The sequence below is a fragment of the Panthera leo genome, chromosome D1, assembly GCF_018350215.1.
Source record: "Panthera leo isolate Ple1 chromosome D1, P.leo_Ple1_pat1.1, whole genome shotgun sequence".
Taxonomy (NCBI): domain Eukaryota; kingdom Metazoa; phylum Chordata; class Mammalia; order Carnivora; family Felidae; genus Panthera; species Panthera leo.
This window is the reverse complement of record NC_056688.1, coordinates 18,827,974-18,850,773: the sequence shown is the minus strand read 5'-3', so window position 1 is coordinate 18,850,773 and position 22,800 is coordinate 18,827,974. Positions and strand designations below refer to the sequence as shown.

General features: G+C 47.5%; 1 protein-coding gene across 1 annotated transcript in view; it reads right to left on the bottom strand.

The window, feature by feature from the left end:
- The window catches only part of SORL1 (sortilin related receptor 1), a 168,040-nt gene that overhangs the window by 72,685 nt on the left and 72,555 nt on the right, over positions 1 to 22,800 (bottom strand). The window contains exons 12-16 of the mRNA XM_042903857.1: positions 21,847 to 21,935; positions 8,257 to 8,435; positions 6,583 to 6,769; positions 2,210 to 2,338; positions 1,645 to 1,730 (exon numbers count right to left, since the gene is read on the bottom strand). Coding sequence (XP_042759791.1) covers positions 1,645 to 1,730; positions 2,210 to 2,338; positions 6,583 to 6,769; positions 8,257 to 8,435; positions 21,847 to 21,935 — 670 coding nt within the window. The remainder of the gene's footprint in view (positions 1 to 1,644; positions 1,731 to 2,209; positions 2,339 to 6,582; positions 6,770 to 8,256; positions 8,436 to 21,846; positions 21,936 to 22,800) is intronic.

Here is a 22,800-nt window from a genome sequence, read left to right as displayed (position 1 = left end):
AGATTACCAGATGCCCAGATTACCTCAATCTTTACAAAGATGCTGTGGTTCCCATCAGCCCTAGGAAACCATCCTTTCCTTTCCTGGTACGCCCCTGCCTTCTGTGCCATGCGTCTTTTTTCTTTTTCTTTTTTTTTTTTTTTTTTACATTTGGGAGGTGGTCTACACTACAAATGTGCTTTTTTTCTACTTTGGTCCCTGTTCTATTTTCTCCTCTCAGCAAAGAAAACAGCTCTCTTACCAGTTTAGGTGGTTTTCCACACACTGTTTTGTCCCTTACAGAAGTATCTTCAGAAACGTTTATTATGAAAGTATGCACTCCAGCCCTTGAGAGCCACCACTCCAACCCTACTAACCCAAACCCTCATCAGTAACAGCTCTCGTGAGGAGCATATTTGAATATTATCTGCTCATTTGCAGGAATCTGCTGAAGCTGTGTTCTTTTGAAGTCTCCACAGCGAGGGACGTTAATGACTCTGGTAATGATGGAAGATTAAATTAAGGGACTAATGAGCTTAGCATGAAAAACACCGGGGCAAACGCTGGCAAGCGGTGAGCAATGGAGGGGGGCGCTCTGCCCTGTCTGCGGAGGGCCATGCGCTTCTCGTGATTCAGCGGGGTGCCGATGGCTGTTCCATCAGACCCCACCACCACCACCACCACAGGTCCAAGCAGCCCCAACCATCCACCTTCACCGAGAGGTAAGAGCAGGAGGAAGGGCTCACAGGGAATAAGGAAGTTCTGCAAGAACAAGAACCGGAAACAGAGGAGGGAAGAAAAAAAGAGGCCGGGAGGTGAACTCTTTGCAAGGGGATCATCGTCTCCTGCCTGGGTTGCAAATACCTGTGCCATCACTGCTCAGTCAACTTAACACACGTTTGGACCAGTCAACTTAACGCACGTTTGGACCACACCGTCCCCTTACAGCGCGAACCCTCGCTCCAAAGAACGTTTTCCCAATGAGCATGCATAACGGTCACCTAAAATAATGCGAATGACACTCATCTGCCACTGGGGCGATGGCCAAGGAAGGGCATGGGGCTTAAGAGTCTGAATTTGAACTTTGTCCCTTACCAGATGCGTGACCTCAAACAGGTCGATTCATCCTCTCCTCTGAACATGCTTCTTCGTTTAAAAAAAAAAAAAAAAAAAAAAGCGGACTCATGATAGTATCTGCTTCATTGGGTGGTGATAAGGATTAAAATGGCAACACAAGGAAAAGTACATTAAAAGTGTGAAACTCCATTCAAGTATTCATTATAACTATTATCACAAAAATGAAGATAGACCACTTCGCTACTTCCCAAAGAGCCATAGTTTCTTCATGTTCCAACCCTGACAAACAGACCAAGGAACACACAAAAGACCCTCGCCGTGCCTAGGACACAAGAGGTGCCGAATAAACATTTTTCAATGACCAAAAGGGATTTCCCTCAAAAAGCTACTCTCTATTCCTATGCAAGCATAAGGCTATAAATTTGGTTTGGATACCAAGGTTAGAGGAAAAGGGGAGGTCTGTGATGCTTGTAATTTCTATGTTTTTCCACCACTGAGTTAGAAGGGCCACAAGACTGGACCAACGTGAGATCATAAGGACACTACAATGACGTCTCAAGAACTCAAAGGCAAGAAACCACCTCTTACCTGCCAAGGGACACGGGACCAGTTCTCCTTCCAGCCGTGTTTCAACGTCTCCTCCACTACAAGTGTCCCCAGAAATCTTCCGATAGCTGTCACCCCCCCGCCCCAAGAGCAAGAGGTCAGACACATCCAAGAACAGCCATTAAGTCTTCATACCTGGAAACCTATTTCCTATCCACATCCATCTCTTCACTTCCCTATACAACAAGAAGGATGTTTCATCATTCTCAATTGGTTCTGCTTATAATTACACCGGGAAGCCCAGATAACAGGGAAGACTGTCCCGGCAAGAGTATACATGTATCCCTTCCACGAAGTCCTATGACGATGTGTCCTTGCGGAAGTTTATGACTTAACATATAGCTAGAGCTACAGAGCAGCTTACGGGTTTGCATTTTTTTCTCACAGAGGGTAGAAGCGTTTGTAAACATCCTAATTCTAAATATTGCCCAAGCTACCTGAGACCCGCTACGAATCCAAGCAGTGGGAGTATGAAAGGAGCCCAGGTGGCTTTCTCTGCTCTCTCAAACCCAGTGCAGACATGTCCCCAGCACGTTGGGGTACGTACCCTCTTGTTCTCCTGTATGTAGAACCCACAGGACAAGGCACAGGAGGGGAGTATGACTTCCCAGGAAAATCAGGATCCGGAACACAGACCTCTAATGCCAGATCTTCACTCATCTTGAAGCCAAAGTCACTGCAAAGGCAATCGGGGTTTGTTAGGGCCAATGGCTTGTGTACTTGGGGCATGTCAATACCAACTCTTGTGACTTCTCCCATAACGCCTACCAACTTACTGTAAGTTACTAAACATGTCCCTTTGAAGAACACTCCCTTTTTTATGCTAACACACTTTCAATAGAAACGTTGTATCTGAACCACGACTGGCAAACCGCGATCATATGCCAAAAACAGACAAAGGCAATACAAATCATTACACCAGAAACAAAATAATATTACTTTTTTTTTAGCTGGATCTAGCTCCCCACCCAAAGGCCCTGGGTCTGCCCTCTCTTTGTTAAGAGGGACCAGCAAATGTTAAAGAGTTACCAGCACTCAGGGATACTTTCTCCTTGACATGCTGACAAGCATTAGAAAGGAAATTTAAAAGAATCACCTTTTTTAAATGAATGATTCAATGTTATTTAAGACCATGTCCATGCACTACCTAAAATCACCGTGGGTGTCTCATGCTGTATTTTAGGACACAACACTTTGGCCCACGAGACCTTCCACAATTTGGGGGCCACATCTCTGCCAAAATACTCAGCTCGGGGGCGAGGCGGGGGGGGGGGGGGAGCTGGAGTAGGAACCAGGGACAGTAGGTCTAGTCCTGACTCTGCCCTTTACCGCAGTGAACAACCCCAAGAGGAGGCAGTTACACTATATACGTCCCAAAGCCCGGCCCAAAACCGAAATTCGAATTCAAAGAGATTCTCCACGTTGACATGCTCTACTCGAAAGGCTTCCTTTATGTATGGAAACCAATTTGACAGTAAATTTCATATATTAAAAAAAAAAAAAAAAAAAGAAAGGCTTCCTTTACTCTATTCAGACCAATAAATTACTTATTAAACACTTTCTCCACGAGAAGCGTTAACAGGTACGGGGCTGAGTGGTCTGTGGGTTCCTTACGCCACAATCGATATTCAGCAATTTGTAGGAATTTTTCAGAAGGGAGAGTTTTATTACTGTGTGGAACACGTCTCATTCATTAAATCAGGTCATTTTTACCGAACGGCTGCTTACGATCTTTTTGGGGGCTAGGTGGAGCATTACCTAATTATTTACTTGCCTCCAATGGCAAAACACCTGTTCTTAGGCTTCTGCAATCTGTAGGTCACGGCCTAATAGGCCGTGAACACACGTTGGGAGGGTTAAGCCCAGCTTCCGAAAGAAACTAACTCTGAAATCAAGGAACATATGGGCCAGTGGCTGGGCTTTCCAGAGAGGTCAGAAAGGACCGTCAGAAGCAACCAGACTTTCACATGTAGCTGTCAGTTGGCAGCTGAACTAACGCACGGAAACCACAAGCTCGCTCATTCTCATTTCCCCTCCTACAGTCTTCCCTCAGACCATCCCGTCCTCACTGCCGCGGTCCAAGCCCCCAAACATTTCCAGGAGCCACACAGACCAGCCAGCTCCTTTCTAGCAGCTACACAATCAGAGGCCTTGAAATCAATACATCCTTTATCATTTTCATGGGTCATCACCCTCACGATCTCATCTGGCCTAAAGCCCACCTCTGTGAGAGGCAAGACAGGTGGTTTTCCCCGTCCAAACTGAACCCTCAGCCCCTAGTGGGTTTCCACGAGTCAGCTGGGATGAGCACGGGAGACCAGTGGGAGCTAAGCCAGTTTACCAAGAAGGCACACCAGCCTCTGGTTGTTGGCTGTTGTTGTGGTTTTGGTAGAAAGGGAGCAGATTTTAGAGAAAAAGCACAGCAGGGGTCTTTAAGAAAGCAAACCAAAAACAAAGGAGAGTTGTTAGGGTTTCTTACATGTTTATTATTTCCTTTTGTCTTGACGTAGTTAGGATAAAAGAGAGAAGAGAGAGAGCCTTACAAACTTTTCCATGAATAGGGCCTCTATAGTCAGGGGACCTCAGGCCAGCAAAAGCTCTCAGATTAGAATTTACAATTTGGGGGCATCTAAGAAAGAACACAGGGTAGCAAAGGGGCACTGAACGGACAACCCTGGGAACGTCAAACAGCTCTGTGGTTTTACACTGCAAGGCTCTATGCCGTTATCTCAGGACCACACGGCTTTCAAAGAGAATGCGCGTCCTGTACGGTCTAAAACCCGGCTGTTCAAAGGATGGGTTGGCAGATTAGCGAGCTCAGATCACCCAGAGCAGGGCACCAGCTACAGAGCCCCAGAACTGGAGTCAGAACTGGCATTTTAACAAGATCCCAGGTGATTCATACGCACGCTCGACTTTCAGAAGCATGGGTCTAGGGCAGGAGTTGGCCAGATCTGGTTAGCTGTTCTTCTAAACAGAGCTTTCTGGGACCACAGGCATGCCCATCCACCTACGGCTGCTTCTGTGCTCCCACAAGCAGTCGCCAAGCCACCATCATGGACCGCAGGGCTCGCAAAGCCTAGGACGTTTACCCCATGTCCCTGTTCCGACCTCAGGCTAGAACATATCAGAGGCTTCTGGCTTTCATCGAGATAAGTGTGGCTTCCTAAAGCAAACTTTAGCTGTTCTGAGAATGGCAGTGGCTGAGAAGTGAGTGACGTGCTTAGTTCGATACCCATGCTCTCTACTGACAGCCCCGCCCAGCCTGGGGTGATTTCATGCTGGATTACAGGCACCAGGGACTGCCTACGGGCTCCCAGACCCTATGTGTTTTACTGCTAGAATCATCTTCCAAAGCTAAGCTCTGCTCTGATCAGCGACTCTCCTCAAAAGCCTTCAAAGACCCTCTGCTGCTTACAGAATAAGGTCCACACCCCTGTCTCTACCCTTACCTACCAGCCTCAGTTCCCCTCACTGACCCCACTTCATACCGACAAGGCATCCGAACCAAACTACCAATGACCTCCCCACCACCCCTCCGCCTCCCCAGTGCTGCCACATCTTCTCAGAATGCTCCCGTCCACAAATCCAGGCGCTTCCATCTCTAACAGTGCCTCCTCCAGGAACTTCCTGATTTCCAAGCCCCAAATCAGTCTCCTCCTTCCTGCCAACAATCACAATAAAGGCACCCCTTCCTCCTCCAAGGTACATGCGGCTTTCCCTCTCTGGCCACAGTTATCTGTGGACCTGTCATTTCTTCTGCTGTCACCATTCTCAGCCCTGCCTTGGGTACTCTGCTCCAGGACTGATGAGTATACAAATATACATGCACTGACATTCCCTCACTGCAGATAAAGAAGCACACTCCCAGGGGCGCCTGGGTGGCTCAGTCGGTTAGGCGTCCGACTCCAGCTCAGGTCATGATCTCGCGGTCTGTGAGTTCGAGCCCCGCGTCGGGCTCTGTGCTGACAGCCTGTTTCAGATTCTGTGTCTCCCTCTTTCTCTGCCCCTCCCCCGTTCATGCTCTCTCTCTGTCTCAAAAATAAATAAACGTTAAAAAAAAAAATTTAAAAAAACAAAAAAAAGAAGCACACTCCCTACAGGATAGGGCTTCTAAGGAAAAGGAGTTACTTACACAGGAACCTTCAGTGTGTTCCCTTTGGAAGCTGCCCTCCTAGAAATAAATCCCAGAGTGATCCATTCCTAAATAAACTATGGCAGCTTCCCTAGGATGTAACTCCTCTCCCACATTTCGTAGCTATAAGAATTAAATGGAATAACCTATATAAAAAGTGCCTAGCACCATTCTTGGCACATCAAAAATTCTTAAGAAATCTTTATTTCTGGGGCGCCTGGGTGGTTCATTCAGTTAAGCGTCCGACGTCGGCTCAGGTCATGATCTCACCATTCGTGGGTTCGAGCCCCGTGTCGGGCTCCGTGCTGACAGCTCAGAGCCTGGAGTCTGCCTCGGATTCTGTGTCTCCCTCTCTCTCTCTGCCCCTCCCCTGCTCGCTCGCTCTCTCTCTCTCTCTCTCTCTCAAAAATAAACATTAAAAAAAATTTTTTTTTTTAGTCTTTATTTTTGAGAGACAGAGACAGAGTGTGAGTGGGAGGGGCAGAGAGGGAGGGAGACATAGAATCTGAAGCAGGCTCCAGGCTCTGAGCTGTCAGCACAGAACAGAGCCGGACGCAGGGCTTGAACTCACGAGCTGCAAGATCATGACCTGAGCCAAAGTCGGACACTCAACCGACTGAGCCATTCCGGCGCCCCCCCAAAAAAAATTAAAAAAAAAAAAAAAGGAAATATATATTTCCTATGATTGCCTTCCTTCCCTCAGGGGAAGGGACCATGCCCTAGCCTGTATGTAACACTGCTGAGGAAGACACAACCCAGTCCCCAGGCATCCAGGAAGAACCCACCATTCATAGTCCTCTCGGGTACAGGAGCAATTGGACACGACCACGGGCCGGTCAAAGTCCTCTCCGTTAAAGCACGTCGCGTGGGGAGTCCTCCGTTTGAACACAGTCTTGTGTCCCAGCAAACACTCGTTGCCCCGCTCATCAGACGGTGACCACAGCTTGTAGTCATTCTCCGTGCAGGGAACCCCTGAGGAAAAGGAAACGTGGCATGAAGCGTCCGAGGGACACCCACGTGGGCCTTCCTGTCCTCCCGCCCCTCAGCCCCGCCACCCACGTCCGGCTCATCCCGGTGCTTCTCAGCGGGCACGCAGACCTCGGGAACTGTCCCAAGCCCCTGATCACCTTGCTCTGATGCCAGGAGGCACCCAGGCAAATGAAAATGGTACCGCCTGAAACACAGACGTTCGTCTGAGAAGTCTGGGAAGAAGCAAGCCACCTTTGGCACTCTCTAAACTTCTGAAATATTTTAGCAGATTCTGCAGTGCCTTCTAGAAATAGGTATCAGAGGGTCAGTTGGTAGATGGTGTCACCCAGGGGTGTTGTCTCCTGCCTGCTTTCTGGGGGAGTAGGGTGGGCACACCTGGAAGCAATGGCCCGAGAGCAACAGAGTCCGCTGTCACTGCTTGGAAGAAAGTTCGTGGAAGATTCACAGAAGGAGGGGCTGAGAAATGGTAAGACAACCTGGACGGTCACTCCATCCACCCGTACTCACTTGGAATTTAAGCAGAGTGGCTTCTACGGGAATTCCAAAGTATACCTACGTCTATACTGGTACTCTGCGTCTTTTTCATAGCCGTGTCAGATTGCATGCTGCCTGAAACTGATGAACAGCCGTCAACTGAATGCCATTGAAATCAGCAACTACTTATTAAGCCCTGGCTGCAAGGCTCTCCGGCTGTTCGGTGGGCGGAAAATACAGAATGCACAAGACAGGTTCTTATTCCTAAGACCCTTGTAATCTAGTCGATGGGGAGTGATATAAACAGGGTGACAGACACAAGTTGTAATTCACGGCGTGAGGGGTGGGCTCATGTTCTGGACACGGACGAGAGGCGGGGGGTGGGGGTCCTCTGGCTGGGATATCAGCGGCCAAGTGCATTGGATCCTGAGACGTGAAAAGGATCTCGACTAGGAGAAACGGAATGGGTAGCAGAGGGGATGTTCCAGATAGTTGGAATGATGTCGGCTGAGGCAGAAGGGGGAGGAAAGAGTAGGGCTGCAGAGGGAACGGGGGAGGAAGAAAGACTCTGGATTACACTTCTCCCTGCTTACTTACACATCCTGTGCCTACACTAGCAGACGGCAGATGAGATCCTAGACGGCTGAGAGGTCCCTGCAACATGGGGCACACTGCCATTCACACGGGAGTCACCTGCTGAGTCTGTCAAAGCAGAACTGCTGATGTGGAGGGATGTTTTTCATTTACTCACCTGTTCAACGCACACACACGCAGACCTACTATGCGCCAGCGACTAGACAGAAACACCTAACAAGACCTAACACCTGCTCCTACTAAGAACTGTCTGAGTAACTACCTCTGTATTTCCCAACCGCTTACTGCATACGTGTCCGTCTCCTTCAACGGCTACAGACTCTCTCGAGTGCAGAGTGTCGAAGCCGATGCCCTGGTCAACAAATATCTCCACGGAGAGGGCCGAGGAGGCAGCGGCTTACCCAAGGCACCTGTGGCATTGACCTGCAGGATCAGCCAGCTGTGGACATTCTCCTTGTTGGAGCCAAAGATGGTGAAGACAGTGCTCTTCTCGCCGGGTTCCGTGAGGAGCCCGTACACAAACACTGGGCTCTCGGAGAAGATGAACGTTTTCCAGGTCTCCCCTTCGTTGGTACTGTATCTGCCAAGGACGAGTAAGAGGATTCTTACTTACAGTTAAAGTCTCTAGGGCAAGGGCTTGGTTTCCAGGTAACATTCACTAGTGATAAGAGCCAGGGCTCTCTGGAGGAACAGCCAGAGCAGGGAACCTTCAAGGCTGTGCCAGAAAGCAAGGACGTGCTAAGAGACTAACGGAGTCAGTGCAAAGGGACACAGCAGCCAGCCTGGTGGAGCTCCAACTGGCCAATTTGGGAAAATCTGAACACAAAAACAGAAAAATGACGGTAACAGATTATACACCCAATAGAAATACGACAGGGGTCTCCGAATGATGCTGAAAGGAAGAGAAAAGGGAAGGGGGAAGATGCTTTTCTTATGCTACAATGCTACCCAATACATATTGAAAACAATGACAGCATGAGAAAAACGACCGTCCCATAACCCGCACTGTAATGACCGAGTCAGGCAAAGAAGACCACTGAATGCTACAACCACATGGTTCACATGGGGACCACGGTGTTCACATCAACCCACAGATGAATCATTCACTGCAAATGGGGAAATGCAATTTTACAATGGGTTAAGAGTCACAACTGTCACCAAAGTTAGCATCACTAACAATGGGACAACCTGACGTCACGTGCCTCCCGGATAAAGCGTTGAGAATATCATCTATGCGCCGTTCTGTACAACCGGACAAATCCAGAACGTGGGACGGTCTCCATGGCCACTGGTCGGGATTCCTCCAACACAAAACTGAGGCCGTGAAAAACTTAACAAACCAACCAAGAAAGGCGGAAGGCTTGTTACAAAGAGACTAAAGAGGTGTTAACGACCACACGCAATGTGTAAACCTTGACTGCATCCCAGACCGGTGGGGGAAGGCAGCTGTAAGCAGTTTGGGACAACTGAGAAAATATAAATACAGTGTCTAAGGGACACTGAGCTCATGTGAATTTCCTTAGATGTGATAATGGCATTCTGAGTGCATAGGAAAATACCCGTACGTATTGGTGATACATGTTTTAAATATTTAGCTGTGAAGGGGCACGATGGCTACAACTTTCTTTCAAATGGCTCAGCAAGGGGCGCCTGGGTGGCTCAGTAGGTTAAGCATCCAACTCTTGATTTCAGCCCAGGTCATGATCTCACAGTTTGTGAGTCTGAGCCCCGCATCAGGCTCTGCACTGACAGCATGGAGTCTGCTTGGGATTCTCTCTGCCCCTACCCCGCTCATGTTCATGCTCTCTCTCTCAAAATTAACAAATAAACATTTTTTTTTTTAAAACCCACAAATGACAAAAGGATAGACACATGGACAGACAGGCAGGCAGGATGAATAGATGACAGAAGTAAAGCAAACTGGCAAAATGTTAGCAACTGGTGATTCTGGGCAAACTTCTGCGGGTGTCCTTTATACAATTCTTCCGCCTTTTCCTGCAGTCTGACAGATTTTTAAGGAGGAAAAATATGTCCAGAGAAAAGTCTCCAAGGAGGACTTGTTCTTGCTACAGCAGAACGAGAAAGCAAGCTCTTTAAAGAAATAGGCGGCACTGACATAAGTGTGCTGATTTTTCCTGATCTTTTGTATTGAGGGGGAGGGGAGGTGCAGAGGGAGATGGGGAATACCTAACACTTGCTTCGCCTCCCAGGAAGCTGGCCAAGATGCTCAACATGAGAAACCACTCAGTTAGAGCTCTCTTCAGTGTCAGCTCTCGCTTCTCTCTTAAATCCTACGTGCAAAATTTCTCTTTCTTTCACGTTTCCTGTATTTTTGAGATTTTAGTTTTGCTTCCTCAAAGAATGCTTGACACAAATCTTTTCACAACATCATGCAATCCAAACACTCTCTACCAAATCGAGATGACGACAACGGGTACTTCTGCAAGAGGCCACGGGTTAAATGGGAGGTGGGGAGCGGTGTACAAGGCAACATAAATAAAGAAGGTCAACGAGGACCAAGTGACTCCCCTACGGATCTTCCAAAGAGGAGAAATCCTCATCTGGTTGAACTGCATTTGGTTGAAGCTGATTTTGAAGCAGATATAGGGATAAGTTAACTCATTCACTCTCCTTGCACCAGTGTGATGAGCTAACGGCTGAGTATCACTTTTAAAGGAAAATGAATGGGAAAAGCTGGCCTATTATCCAGACAGGATGAGAGCTATCAGGGATAATGTTGGAGGTCCATCCATTTGCACAGCCCCGTAATTCTATTTAGGAGCTCCTTGAACCCCCGATAACCTTAGGAAATGAAGCACCCCATTTCTTGAGAGGTTCCCAGATGACTGATGGGATGACACGTTGATGAGACTGATACATGGCCAAGCAGAGCCTTGTATTTGAGAACAAACTGCGCATTTAGAAAGCGGTGCTTGGGGCGCCTGGGTGGCTCAGTCGGTTAAGCGTCCGACTTCGGCTCGGGTCACGATCTCGCGGTCCGTGAGTTCGAGCCCCGCGTCGGGCTCTGTGCTGACAGCTCAGAGCCTAGAGCCTGTTTCGGATTCTGTGTCTCCCTCTCTCTGACCCTCCCCCGTTTATGCTTTGTCTCTCTCTGTCTCAAAAATAAATAAACGTTAAAAAAAAAAAAAATTAAAAAAAAAAAAAAAAGAAAGCAGTGCTTTTTCCGAGTTTCGGGAAAGAAGCAAGTCACATTACCACTGCAACAGTTAGGGAGACATCTACTCTAGACCAGGTTCTGATCCCCTTAAGAACAACATGTATTGATGGGGTGAAAATGACAACAGCCTTGCAAGAAAACAAACCAAGTCACCTGTGTATTCCTACAGTCAGGAAAGAACATCAGAGCCCTAACCTTCAGGACTGGAGGATTGAAAATGTTCAGATAAAAATACACACATAGGGGTGCCTGTGTGGCTCAGTAGGCTAAGCATCCGACTTGGGCTCAGGTCATGATCTCACAGTTTGTGAGTTCGAGCCCTGCATCGGGCTCTGTGCTGACAGCTTGGAGCCTGCAGCCTGCTTTGAATTCTGGTTATCCTTCTCTCTCTGCCCCTCCCCTGCTCATATTCTATCTCTCCCTGTCTCTCAAAAATAAATAAATTTAAAAAAAGTTTTTTCAATGTTAAAAAAAATACACACATAATCCCAGGGTCAAAACTCTCAAGAGGATGGGAAGGTCATTTAATATAATTAATGTAATAAATTTGTAAAATAAATATAACACAGATACACTAAATAAGGGAAGTGGTAATATTTGAGACATTAATGTGTGGCTGTACGGAAAGGTCCTTGATGAACTCAGATTTTTAAATATGTTCATGATAAGAAAAGAGCCATACAACCAAAGGCAAAAAAAATTAAAGAGCAGTGCTTATCTGCTAGTTAATTCCCGTTATAATTCTGATGGCAAGTAATCTGCAGCAACCGTGAGCAAACAAACCCAAAATGAGTCAAAGATTATGCTTCAAATTATAACAATTAGTGATAGATTCGTGAGTCAGTGGGATGGTGGGTTGGTTGCCTAGTAAATTCTACAAAGTATTAGCAAGAAATTCTATAAAGAACCAGAAAGGGTCCTTTTGATGGTCAGTGGTATAAATAGTAACAATAGAAAGAAGAAAAAAAGGCAGAAGCACTCAATTTCTATTTTGGTTGTATCTTTACCAAGAATGATCTTCAGACTGGACAAGGCAGGAAAAAAAGACAGGGACGTTAAAAGAAAATGAGTACAAAAGAGAGAACGTTCTAGAGAATAGAAAAAGTTCAAAATACGATGGCAGATAAGAATCTCTAAAAGAATCACAAAGAACAGAGATTCTTGAAGCCCAGAGGAGGAAGAATAGTTTTACTTTCCTAAAGAACATAAAAATGGGGGCGCCTGGGTGGCTCAGTCGGTTGAGCATCTGACTTCAGTTCAGGCCATGATCTCGTGGTTCATGAGTTCAAACCCTGCATCGGGCTCTGTGCTGACAGCTCAGAGCCTGGAGCCTGCTTCAGATTCTGTGTCTCCCTCTCTCTCTGCCCCTCCCCCACTCGTTCTCTGTCTCTGTCTCTCTCTCAAAGAATAAATAAACATTAAAAAAAAAAAAGGAACTAAAAAATGGTTTCAAGAATGGAAACAGCTGATCTGAGAGACCTTAGAAAAGAAGGAAGTCAGGGCTGGGACTCACATGGTTTCACACCCAAGTCACAACACAACAATCGAATCCCACTTCCTTTTCTCAAGGTCATCCTTGATTTTTTTTTTAATTTTTTTTTTCAACGTTTTTTATTTATTTTTGGGACAGAGAGAGACATAGCATGAACGGGGGAGGGGCAGAGAGAGAGGGAGACACAGAATCGGAAACAGGCTCCAGGCTCCGAGCCATCAGCCCAGAGCCTGACGCGGGGCTCGAACTCACGGACCGCGAGATCGTGACCTGGCTGAAGTCGGACGCTTAACCGACTGTGCCACCCAGGCGCCCCAAGGTCATCCTTGATTTGAAGAAGAGGGCAATGATAGAGAACGTTCTTTTTTCATAAGGATCTCTATGGACCACACAGCTAGATAAAATTCACCGCTGGGAAAACAAGTCCCGGTGTGCTGATTGCCGACATATGGTGTGAACCCAACCCCAAATGAGATCGCTAGTCCCCACACTGCTCCCTGCTTTAGTCAAAGACATGAATAACAATATGGAAGGTCAACCCATCAAATGTGCAAAGCCTACAAGGCTAATTGGACTGGTAATGCAATTAATGCCCAAACAGGATTCAAAACACTCTTCTTATTACATCAAAAGAATAAGCAAACATGAGAAAAAAGTTCCCATGTTGTTTCAAAAGCCTACCTGCTCAGACACCTGCTCAGATGGAGAAAATCTGGTCTTAAATACCATATGATTTCGCTTCTATGTGGAGTTTAAGAAACAAAACAGATTGAACACAGGGGAAGGGAAGGAAAAATAAAGTAAGATAAAAACAGGGAAGCAAACCATTAGAGACTCAACTATAGAGAACAAATTGAGGGGTTGCTTGCTGGAGGGGTGGTGGGTGGGGGATGGGCCAAATGGGTGATGGGCACAAGGAGGACGCTTGTTGGGATGAGCACTGGGTGTTACACGTAAGTGATAAACCCCTAAATTCTACACCCGAAACCAATACAACGCTATACGGAAGGAAAAAAAGTAGTGACAAAACTACTCTAAGTCGAGATAATGCGCTCCATTATTTGCATCAATTACCTTGTTTAAATTACCACGTTAAAAATACTGTGAGGCGTTTCCACGGATGAGAAAACTGAGTCTCCATAAGATAAGTAATTTGCTGAGGTTACCCAGCTAGTGAAGGGTCATACTGCCTTTATCATGAAGTTGCAATACGACTCAAACTGGCTTGGAGGTAAAATAAATAAATTAATTAAAAGAATGCGTTATTTCATGAATGTGAGCAGTCCAATGGCACAAGTCCCCTCAGGACGGCAAAGCTGTCGCTGGGATTCAGTCTGTTTTCTCCACCCCTTGATCATTTTTCCTCTCTGTGGTCTTCATCCTCAGGCTGTTTTCCTACACGATAGCAAAGGAAGTCACGGGCCTCCTGGGTTATGTCTGTGGAGACAGACAGCTACGTACTCCCAGAGATGCAAGGAAAGGAAAGTATGCTGCATGTTTAACTACCCTAGTTTCCTTCTGGAGTTTCCATTAATGCTGAAGGTGGCATTTCCACCCTACACGCACCTATTCAAAATAAAATCTCATGGCGTCTGGGTGGCTCAGTCGGTTGAGGGTCCAACTCCTGATTCCAGCTCAGATCAAGATCTCACGTCTCATGAGTTCCAGCCGGGCCCCACCTTGGGCTCCGCACTGACAGCACAGAGCCTGCTCCGGATTTTCTCTCTCTTTCTCCCTCTCTCTCTCTGCCCCTCCCCTGCTTGCCCGCATGCTCACTCTCTCGCTCTCAAAGTGAATAAACTTTTAAAATACCACTACGACTACTGGGGGCATCGGGGTGACTCGGTCGGTTGAGCGTCTGACTGCGGCTCAATCTGTGAGTTCGAGCCCCATGTCGGGCTCTGTGCTGACAGCTCGGAGCCCCGGAGCCTGCTTCCGATTCTGTGTCTCCCTCTCTCTGCCCCTCCCCCGCTCGCGCTCTGTGTGTGTGTCTCTCTCTCTCTCTCTCTCAAAAATAAATGAACGTTAAAAAACTTTTTTAGGAGCGCCTGGGTGGCTCAGTCGGTTGAGCGTCCGACTTCGGCTCAGGTCACGATCTCACGGTCCGTGAGTTCGAGCCCCGCGTCGGGCTCTGGGCTGATGGCTCAGAGCCTGGAGCCTGCTTCCCATTCTGTGTCTCCCTCTCTCTCTGCCCCTCCCCCGTTCATGCTCTGTCTCTCTCTGTCTCAAAAATAAATAAACGTTAAAAAAAAATTTTTTTTTAAACTTTTTTAATAAAAGTACTACTACTAAATATAGTCTCAGGTCAATGATATTACAGTAGTGTCGTATAGTGATGGATGGCAGCTACACTTGTGAGCACAGCAGAACATACAGAGATGCTGAATCACGACGTCGTACACCTGAAACTAATGTAACATCGTAGGTCAACTATACTCAAATAAAAAAATTAAAAGAAAAAAAGAAAAAGAAAATCGTGCCTTTAATAAAATCCATCAGAAAAAAAAAAAAAAAAGATCTGTAGGTTTCACGGTGAAACTGAACTAAACCTACTGACAGAGATCACAGCACAGATAGGATCTCAAAAATATGATGCTGGATAGCAGAAGCCAAATAAGAAACACAGGAAATTCTGCTAGCGGCAGAAGTAACCTACAGTGATAAAAATATAATCGGACCATCAGTTTGCCTCCAGCTGGGGAGGGGCGGGGGTGGGGGGGGCGGTGGTATTGGAGGAAGGGGCACAGAGGGATTTTCTGGGGTGATGGAAATTTTCTGCATCTTGACGAGGCATCCTCCAGCACTGACTAAACGGTGGATTTACAATCTGAGCATCTCATGGCGCGTAAATTGGTATCTCAGTTTCTACGAGATGACTTAGTAGAAGCTAGAAAGGTAGGGAGGCGGTCAGAAGTGTAAAAAGAGTCTTGGGTTCTCACTGGCAGAAACTGGGTGTCCAGAGCTGCGTTGGTGTTCATCCCTGCATGTTGGGGTCAGATCTGGGCCCCACATTTGAAAGCACTGACATCGTGAGGTGGGCTAAAGGAGACCCGGATGGCGAAGGGTCGGGACCCCACAGCATCAGAGGACAGGAACCGGAGCCACCTGCCACGGAATGGGAGACACACAGGAGGACAGGGAGGGGCCTCAGATCCTGAAAGGTGTTCAGGGGAAGGAGGAAAGGGCCTCTGTGTGCGTCTCCTGGGGGCAGAACTAAGCCTACTCGCTAGAAACCGGAGAGAGGAGAATTGGGGCTCTCTCCGACCTGAGAACCTCCATTCGTAAAGGAATAAATGGATAAAAATGGTGAGCGAATGGAGACATGAACAAACTGTCCCAAAGTGAAATGGAAGCCCCTCGTGATCTGGTAAATTTCCCGTGACTCAAACTATTCAAGGAAAGACTGGTGGACTTCCATAAAAATGCTTTCAAGCACTCGCGAAAGGCCAACCCAGATGACGGACTACGTCCAGATTCCTGCTGGACATCTCCCCTTGGACAGCCCAGAGCAATTCAGCCCACCGTGTCCAAACCCACATTCCTCTGATGGCCTTTCAGGGCCTGCTCCCCTCGCTTTCCCCTGCGCCTCTACGAAGGGTTTGATCAGCGTCCCCCATCATCCTAGTCAAAAGCAGCCCTGCAGACGTTGTCCCCCAAAATGCTCAGTCCCCCCACCAGCTTTCTCTCTCACCTCCACTCTTGCTTCTTTTACGTTCATCCTCCTCAGCTGGCCAGAGCCATCTTTTCCATAACGTGAATCTAGCCCTGTCATTCCCCTACTGAAAACCCTCTAGGCGTTTTTAGGACCCCCGACTTTGAAAGGCAAGTCTGATCTCTCCGGGGAGGCATGGAGGTCCTCCGGCCCCCAGCCCCTACCTACACCGACCTCAATCCCCATGTCTCACGGCCCCCTCCCTGCAGTCTGCATTCTATTACTACTCGAGCTTACACCTTCCACCCTGGTTCAGGCCGGACCTTCTCTGGCCAAGGTCTTTCTGACCCTGAAATGGCACACCAACCTCGCTCAAGCTTCCTCTTCCTCCTCCTTCCTTCTGGCTTCCTTCTCCTTCCTTCTCCCTGGCCCCCATTCTGTGTTCCCATAGCACCGTGTGCTCCTTCTACCTTACCCCGTACTCTATTTTCATGACCTGATTTTGTGAGCATCTTCGAGCAGACTGCCCTTTGTCAGAAACGAGCCCTCCTCCTCACTTTCCCGCCCCTGGCAGCTGGCACCTTTCTTGGCACACAGAAGGGGCATTAATTAACATTTGCTAAAGGAAAGTAAATGAACTGCACTGTATTTTTTGAACCCCATCACTCAGTTTCTTAACAATTAACAGGTGATAACACCGGTTTCACTATAACCCAAAGGCCGAAGAGACCACATGAGGGTTAAAATGAAGCAGGTAGGGATGACTCTCTCTGCAACCGTCCCAGTAAGTGGTACCCCCCCCCCCCCGCCTTAATGCTGCCACAAGCGTGCGGGCTAACCGCCACCTCCCACATTCTGGAACCAAGGGGCTGCTTCCAGAACTCAGGTCCAGAAAAGACAGCTGCACTGCCGGATATAATCTTTGCACTGTCCTTTCGGGGCTCCGGGAGGAAAGCCCTATTCAATCAAAAATCTCCTATGAGAGGGGCGCCTGGGTGGCTCAGTCGGTTAAGCTTCCGACTTCAGCTCAGGTCATGATCTCACGGTCCATGAGTTCGAGCCCCGCGTCGGGCTCTGTGCTGACCGCTCAGAGCCTGGAGCCTGTTTCGGATCCTGTGTCTCCCTCTTTCTCTCTGACCCTCCCCTGTTCATGTTCGGTCTCTCTCTGTCTCAAAAGTAAATAAACGTTAAAAAAAAAATTTTTTTTAAAAATCTGTGAGGAAAGACGCTTTTGGGCGAGTCCAAAATATTATTAGTAAACTACCAAGAATAGCCTTTTGCTGGCAGGTAAACCTGCCTAGAAGAAACGGAAAATGATCTTGCCCTTCATGATCAAGTCAGCAAACCTGTGTTTGGGTTTTGTTTTGCTTTGTTTTGTTTTATTTTGTTTTGTTTTGCTTTGCTTTGTTTTGCTTTGTTTTGCTTTGTTTTGTTTTGTTTTGCTTTGTTTTGTTTTGTTTTGCTTTGTTTTGTTTTGTTTTGTTTTGTTTTATCAGGGTGGGAGAACACAGCAGCCCCTTCTCTGAAGAACACACCGATTATACACAAGAAAACCATGCATCCCCTGAGCAGGTTCACGGTGACAACGTGCTGATCGGATGAAGCTGAATCCCCAGAAGGGGTTCTTATTTACTCATTTCAGACATGCAGACACAAGAGCAAAAAATACAGGGTTCCACTTCTTGCTCTCAGTTTCAATTAACAATAACAAAGGTAACAGCCTCAGAGGAGAGTCCAGGCAGGAGCTGAACAAGTAATGGCCGACCCTTAGTATCTGTGCTAATCAGGGAAAGAAAGACGTGAATAGTTTAAATTTTTTTTAATGTAGATTTGAGAGAGAGAGAGGGAGAGAGAGACAGAGCGCAAGCGGGGAAGGGGCAGAGAGAGAGAGGGAGACACAGAATCTGAAGCAGGCTCCAGGCTCCGACCTGTCAGCACAGAGCCCGACACAGGGCTCGAACCCCCCGAACCGTGAGATCATGACCCGAGCCGAAGCCAGACGCTTAACCGACTGAGCCACCCAGGCACCCCAGATGTGAATAATTTAAAAGAACCACCATCAAAACAAGACGAAACAAAAACCTAACTCTTACATTAAGCAATGTTCCAACCTCTGTCCCTACTGAAACTCTTACGAGAGTTCCTGTTGTTCCTGATGATGGCTTTCTTCCCTAAGGCTTTGTGTCAGGAAGCTCCCTTTCGAAACAGGTCCTTCCCCTGGCCTCTCTTTGTAGCTGGCTCAGAGACATAACAGAGCCACAGTGGGCACAGGCAGCTCCTGAATGATGCCTCACTGGCCTCTGCATCCTCCGTACCTAGAACCGCGTCTGGTTCATTGCAGGCGTTCAACAAATGTTCGCGTAATTGACGTGAAATGATTATCTAACAGAAATATGCTCGAGTTCCAGCTTGGGCCCTAACTACTGACAAGTCACATTATTTCCTTATGTGAAAAGTGAGGAAGGTAGACTGGGCTAGCCCTGATGCCTCTGGGTTGCACATATCTGGGGGACCAACCCCCACCCCCTGCCACTCCTACTTGAGTTCCAGCAATTGCCATTTAGGCAGAGCACTGTGGGAGCGGTCCCCTCAGAGCCGTGCACCTGCCACAGTCCCGCACCCCTTCTGGTTTTATAAATCAGTAAAGAGGGGCGCCTGAGCGGCTCAGTTGGTTAAGCGTCCAACTTCAGCTCAGATCTCACAGTTCATGGGTTCAAGCCCCGTGTCAGGCTCTGTGCTGACAGCTTGGAGCCTGGAGCCTGCTTCGGATTCTGTGCCTTCTCCTCTCCCTGCCCCTCCCCTGCTCGTGCTCTGTCTCTCAAAAACAAATAAATGCTTAAATAAATCGGTAAAGAAATAGGCAATCTTGCAAGACTAAGTGTGCATGACCTATTTATTGAACAATCAAACACTGACTAAGCACCTGCTAGCCTTTACAGAATAGAAACACTGGGCAAAAGAGTATTGTTAATGAGTTGAAAAAGTCAGGCATATAACGAAAGGGTAACTGGCGAAGGACGTCCATATGTGATCAATGCCCAAATAATAAGACAGCCAATAAATGCTGCGAGACTCCAGGAGAGCGATCACGGTGGTCGGGGAGGCCAGACTCGAAGGGGCCCGACACATCTAGACCTGCAACAGAAATCCTCTGTTTGTGCTCAGGTATCACAGTAAGTGGACACTGCAGTCTGAGGATATGAACTAACCATAGTATTATTCCCTGCTTCTCTTCTGATGAAGCGGATGGCACAGGGTGACAGGTCAAAAGCAAAGAAGCAGGAGAAGCAGAAAACAAAACAAAACCACCACTACCACAAAAAACCCAAAAACCAAACCCAAACAAAAACCTCTGAAAGCAACATACTAAGTAAATGCCAGGTGGCTACAGAGATTTAGGCCAAGCTCAGACTCCTATTCGGGACACATGCACCTGTCACTAGGAGGCCTGAAAATATTCTCGTATTTGCAAGTGCTTTATTTGAGCCACCCATACAGATGCCTCCAAACACCCCGGAGCAATACGAAGGCGCCACAGTGCCCACAAACCCTCCAGTCCACAACCCCGCGGTCACTTTTAAGTGTCTGGGGAAGGCACAGTGATTTTCTGGCAGCAGGTTTGTTTTCCTGACCATGTGCCGCTCCTGCTAGTGCAGCAATGACACTGTGTTCCCGGAGCACGGGTGCACCGACAGATGGTGTGAGAGGACCAGAGTCACGCGAACGGCTTCCGTGAAGCCAGCCCGGAATGCAAATGGAACCTGCAGAGAAGTTAAACGAGGAGAACAAGAAACTGACTCTACGATCGGACTGCCACTCAAACAACGGCATGGGACGCACAGGAAGCCAAACTGTGTCCCCTACCATATGTCTCACACGGCAGTGCCCCAACCGTCACACCGTTTGTTGGCCTGGGGATCTTAGTCCTGGAGGATGGGCTCCTTCCGAGTGAGGGGAAACATCTTATTTTAGAGACTCAGTACCCGGCACGATTCAGGTTTGCTAAGCGCGTGAGATGCAAACTGATAATTGATGGATAAATAAATAAGTGGACGGATAGGTAAATAAATGGCAGCTCAGATGTGGGAAGCACAGCGCTCGGTGACTGTCCTCATGGGAGCAAACGCCAATCGGAATGCGGATACAGTGCTGCGTACAAACAGGGCTTCTGACTCCTGGCTCGAGAGAAGCAGCTGACCAGGGCCATACGGACTGGAGAACAGCCAGACGCCAGGACTTGGCTTCTCTCTGCTTCTTTGAGGCCAGGCTCCTCAGCACAGGGCAAATTCACCACAGGGGAAACCAGATGCTAAGGCCTCTTTTTTCAAACCACCCACCTCTCTCTTGCTGCTGAACCCTGTTTCTAAAAGGAGCAAAGGAAAAGAAGGCTTTCTTCTTTGCATTAAACAAGATGATTAGTGAAGCCTCTCCACCTCCGTTAGTAATACATCTTGTGGGTTCAGCTCAAAACTGGGAGGGCGCCTGGGTGGCTCAGATGGTTAAGCGTCCAACTCTTCATTTTGGCCCAGGTCATGACCTCACGGTTTGCGGGTTCAAGCCCCGTGTCAGGCCCTGTGCTGACAGAGAGGAGCCTGCTTGGGATTCTCTGTCTCCCTCTCTCTCTGCCACTCCTCAATTAGCATGTGTGCATGTGCGCTCTAGCTCTCCCTCTCTCTCTCTCTCAAAATAAATAAACTTTCTTTTAATTTTTAACATTTATTTATTTTTGAGAGAGAGAGAGGGAGCATGAGCATGAGCAGGGGAGGGGCAGAGAGAGAGGGAGACACAGAGAGAGAGGGAGCTGTCAGCACAGAGCCCGATGCGGGGCTCGAACTCACAAACCATGGGATCATGACCTGAGCTGAAATCAGATGCTCAACCAACTGAGCCACAGGCTCATTTTTTTAAAAATAGGGAGAAGTGACAGCCCGTGTGCCCTGATGTAACGTTAACAAAACTAACTTTTGTCCTAACTCAGACAAAAATAATCAAAGAACTGGTTCCGATAAAAGCAGACTTACGCAGGCAGAGTTTACAGACCCTTGACATTTTTGCTTTTCAGAGCAATACATCTGCAAAGAGTACAGAATGCAATTTAACATGAGTACCAGTCCGGCCTGTCACTAACAGATGTGGGAATCCTCGGCAAGCTACCTTACCTTACTAAGCCTCAGTTTTCTCATTTACAACATGAAGCAGTTAACCCCAAATGTCCCTTCTAGGTCTGTTCCTATGAATCCCAAAACCAAATGGATCACAGCAGAAGTCAACTGATTACCACGTAGAATGCATTCTGAAATGATTACTCAGGTACTATTATCATTTATCGACTGTTTTTATTATCGCTCATTCTATGTCACACACAGAGCAAAGAAAGACAAGTTAAAGTCCCTAGTTAATTGTTTGGTCATTATTAATTTACATTTATAGAGAGCTGTCCTTTGTAGGCTCAATAAAATTATTTCATCTGTTCCTTATGATACCCCCTTGAGATAGGAAGGGCAGATTATCATCCCCCTATTAGAAATGGGGGGTTATTACGCTGAGGTCATAAACTGTGCCGTCAACAATCTAGGGCTGTAGAGAGATAATCCGCTTATACTCACAGACTTAAATTTTGGGGAGTACAGCGTGACGTTAAAAGAAAAAGCTTCATCGGAAACACTTACTTCAGCTCATTGGTTTCCATGCCCTGGGCGATGGCCATGATGATGCCGCCATGATCTCCCCAAGTATAGTAGTGAGGTCCAGGAAGTGCCTAAAGAGGAAAAGCCAGCGCTGATGCCACCGCTGTGGAGGTGACTGGGCAGAAACCATGCACGCCACACAGGCACACACATACACGGGCACACACATGAAAACGCAGCAGCAACACCAACCACTTGAATACAATGTTTTGGTTTTCAGGGCACATTCACATCCATTACCTCGTTTGCTCCACACGACGCTGGGATAGGACAGCAAGTTCTCATATCCTAATTGTTTTTTTTTTTTCACAAATGAAGAAAGTAGGGTTCACATTAAAGGGGCTGACTATAAACAGTAGAGGCAGGAGTCAAACCCAAATCTACTCTCACCAACCAAAGATTAAAAATTAACCAACTGGAGGGGCGCCTGGGTGGCTCAGTCGGTTGAGCGTCCAACTGCGGCTCAGGTCACGATCTTGCGGTTTGTGAGTTCGAGCCCCGTGTCGGGCTCTGTGCTGACAGCTCAGAGCCTGGAGCCTGCTTCGGATTCTGTGTCTCCCTCTGTCTCTGTCCCTCCCCTGCTCACGTTCTGTCTCTCTCTTTCTCTCAAAAATAAATAAACATTAAAAAAAAATTTAACAATTAACCAACCGGAGTTCGAATTCTACCGTGATTATATAAACCCACGGCAGTCCATCGTCCCTGCCAATTACAACTGAAAACTTTGAACAAGATACAAAAATCAGTTGCCCAAGGATGCTGAAAAGTAAACAAAATCAGGTGGCTTGTGTAGGGGACTTAAAAACCTGAGAAGCTACCACAAGGTTGGGGTTCCCTGGTATGGCTTTGCCCCAAGGGAAAGTCCCAGTCATGGAATACCTCAGTCCCAGATGGATGGCTAAACCTTCAGGAGAAACTGTTTCTGCCTAAGGAATC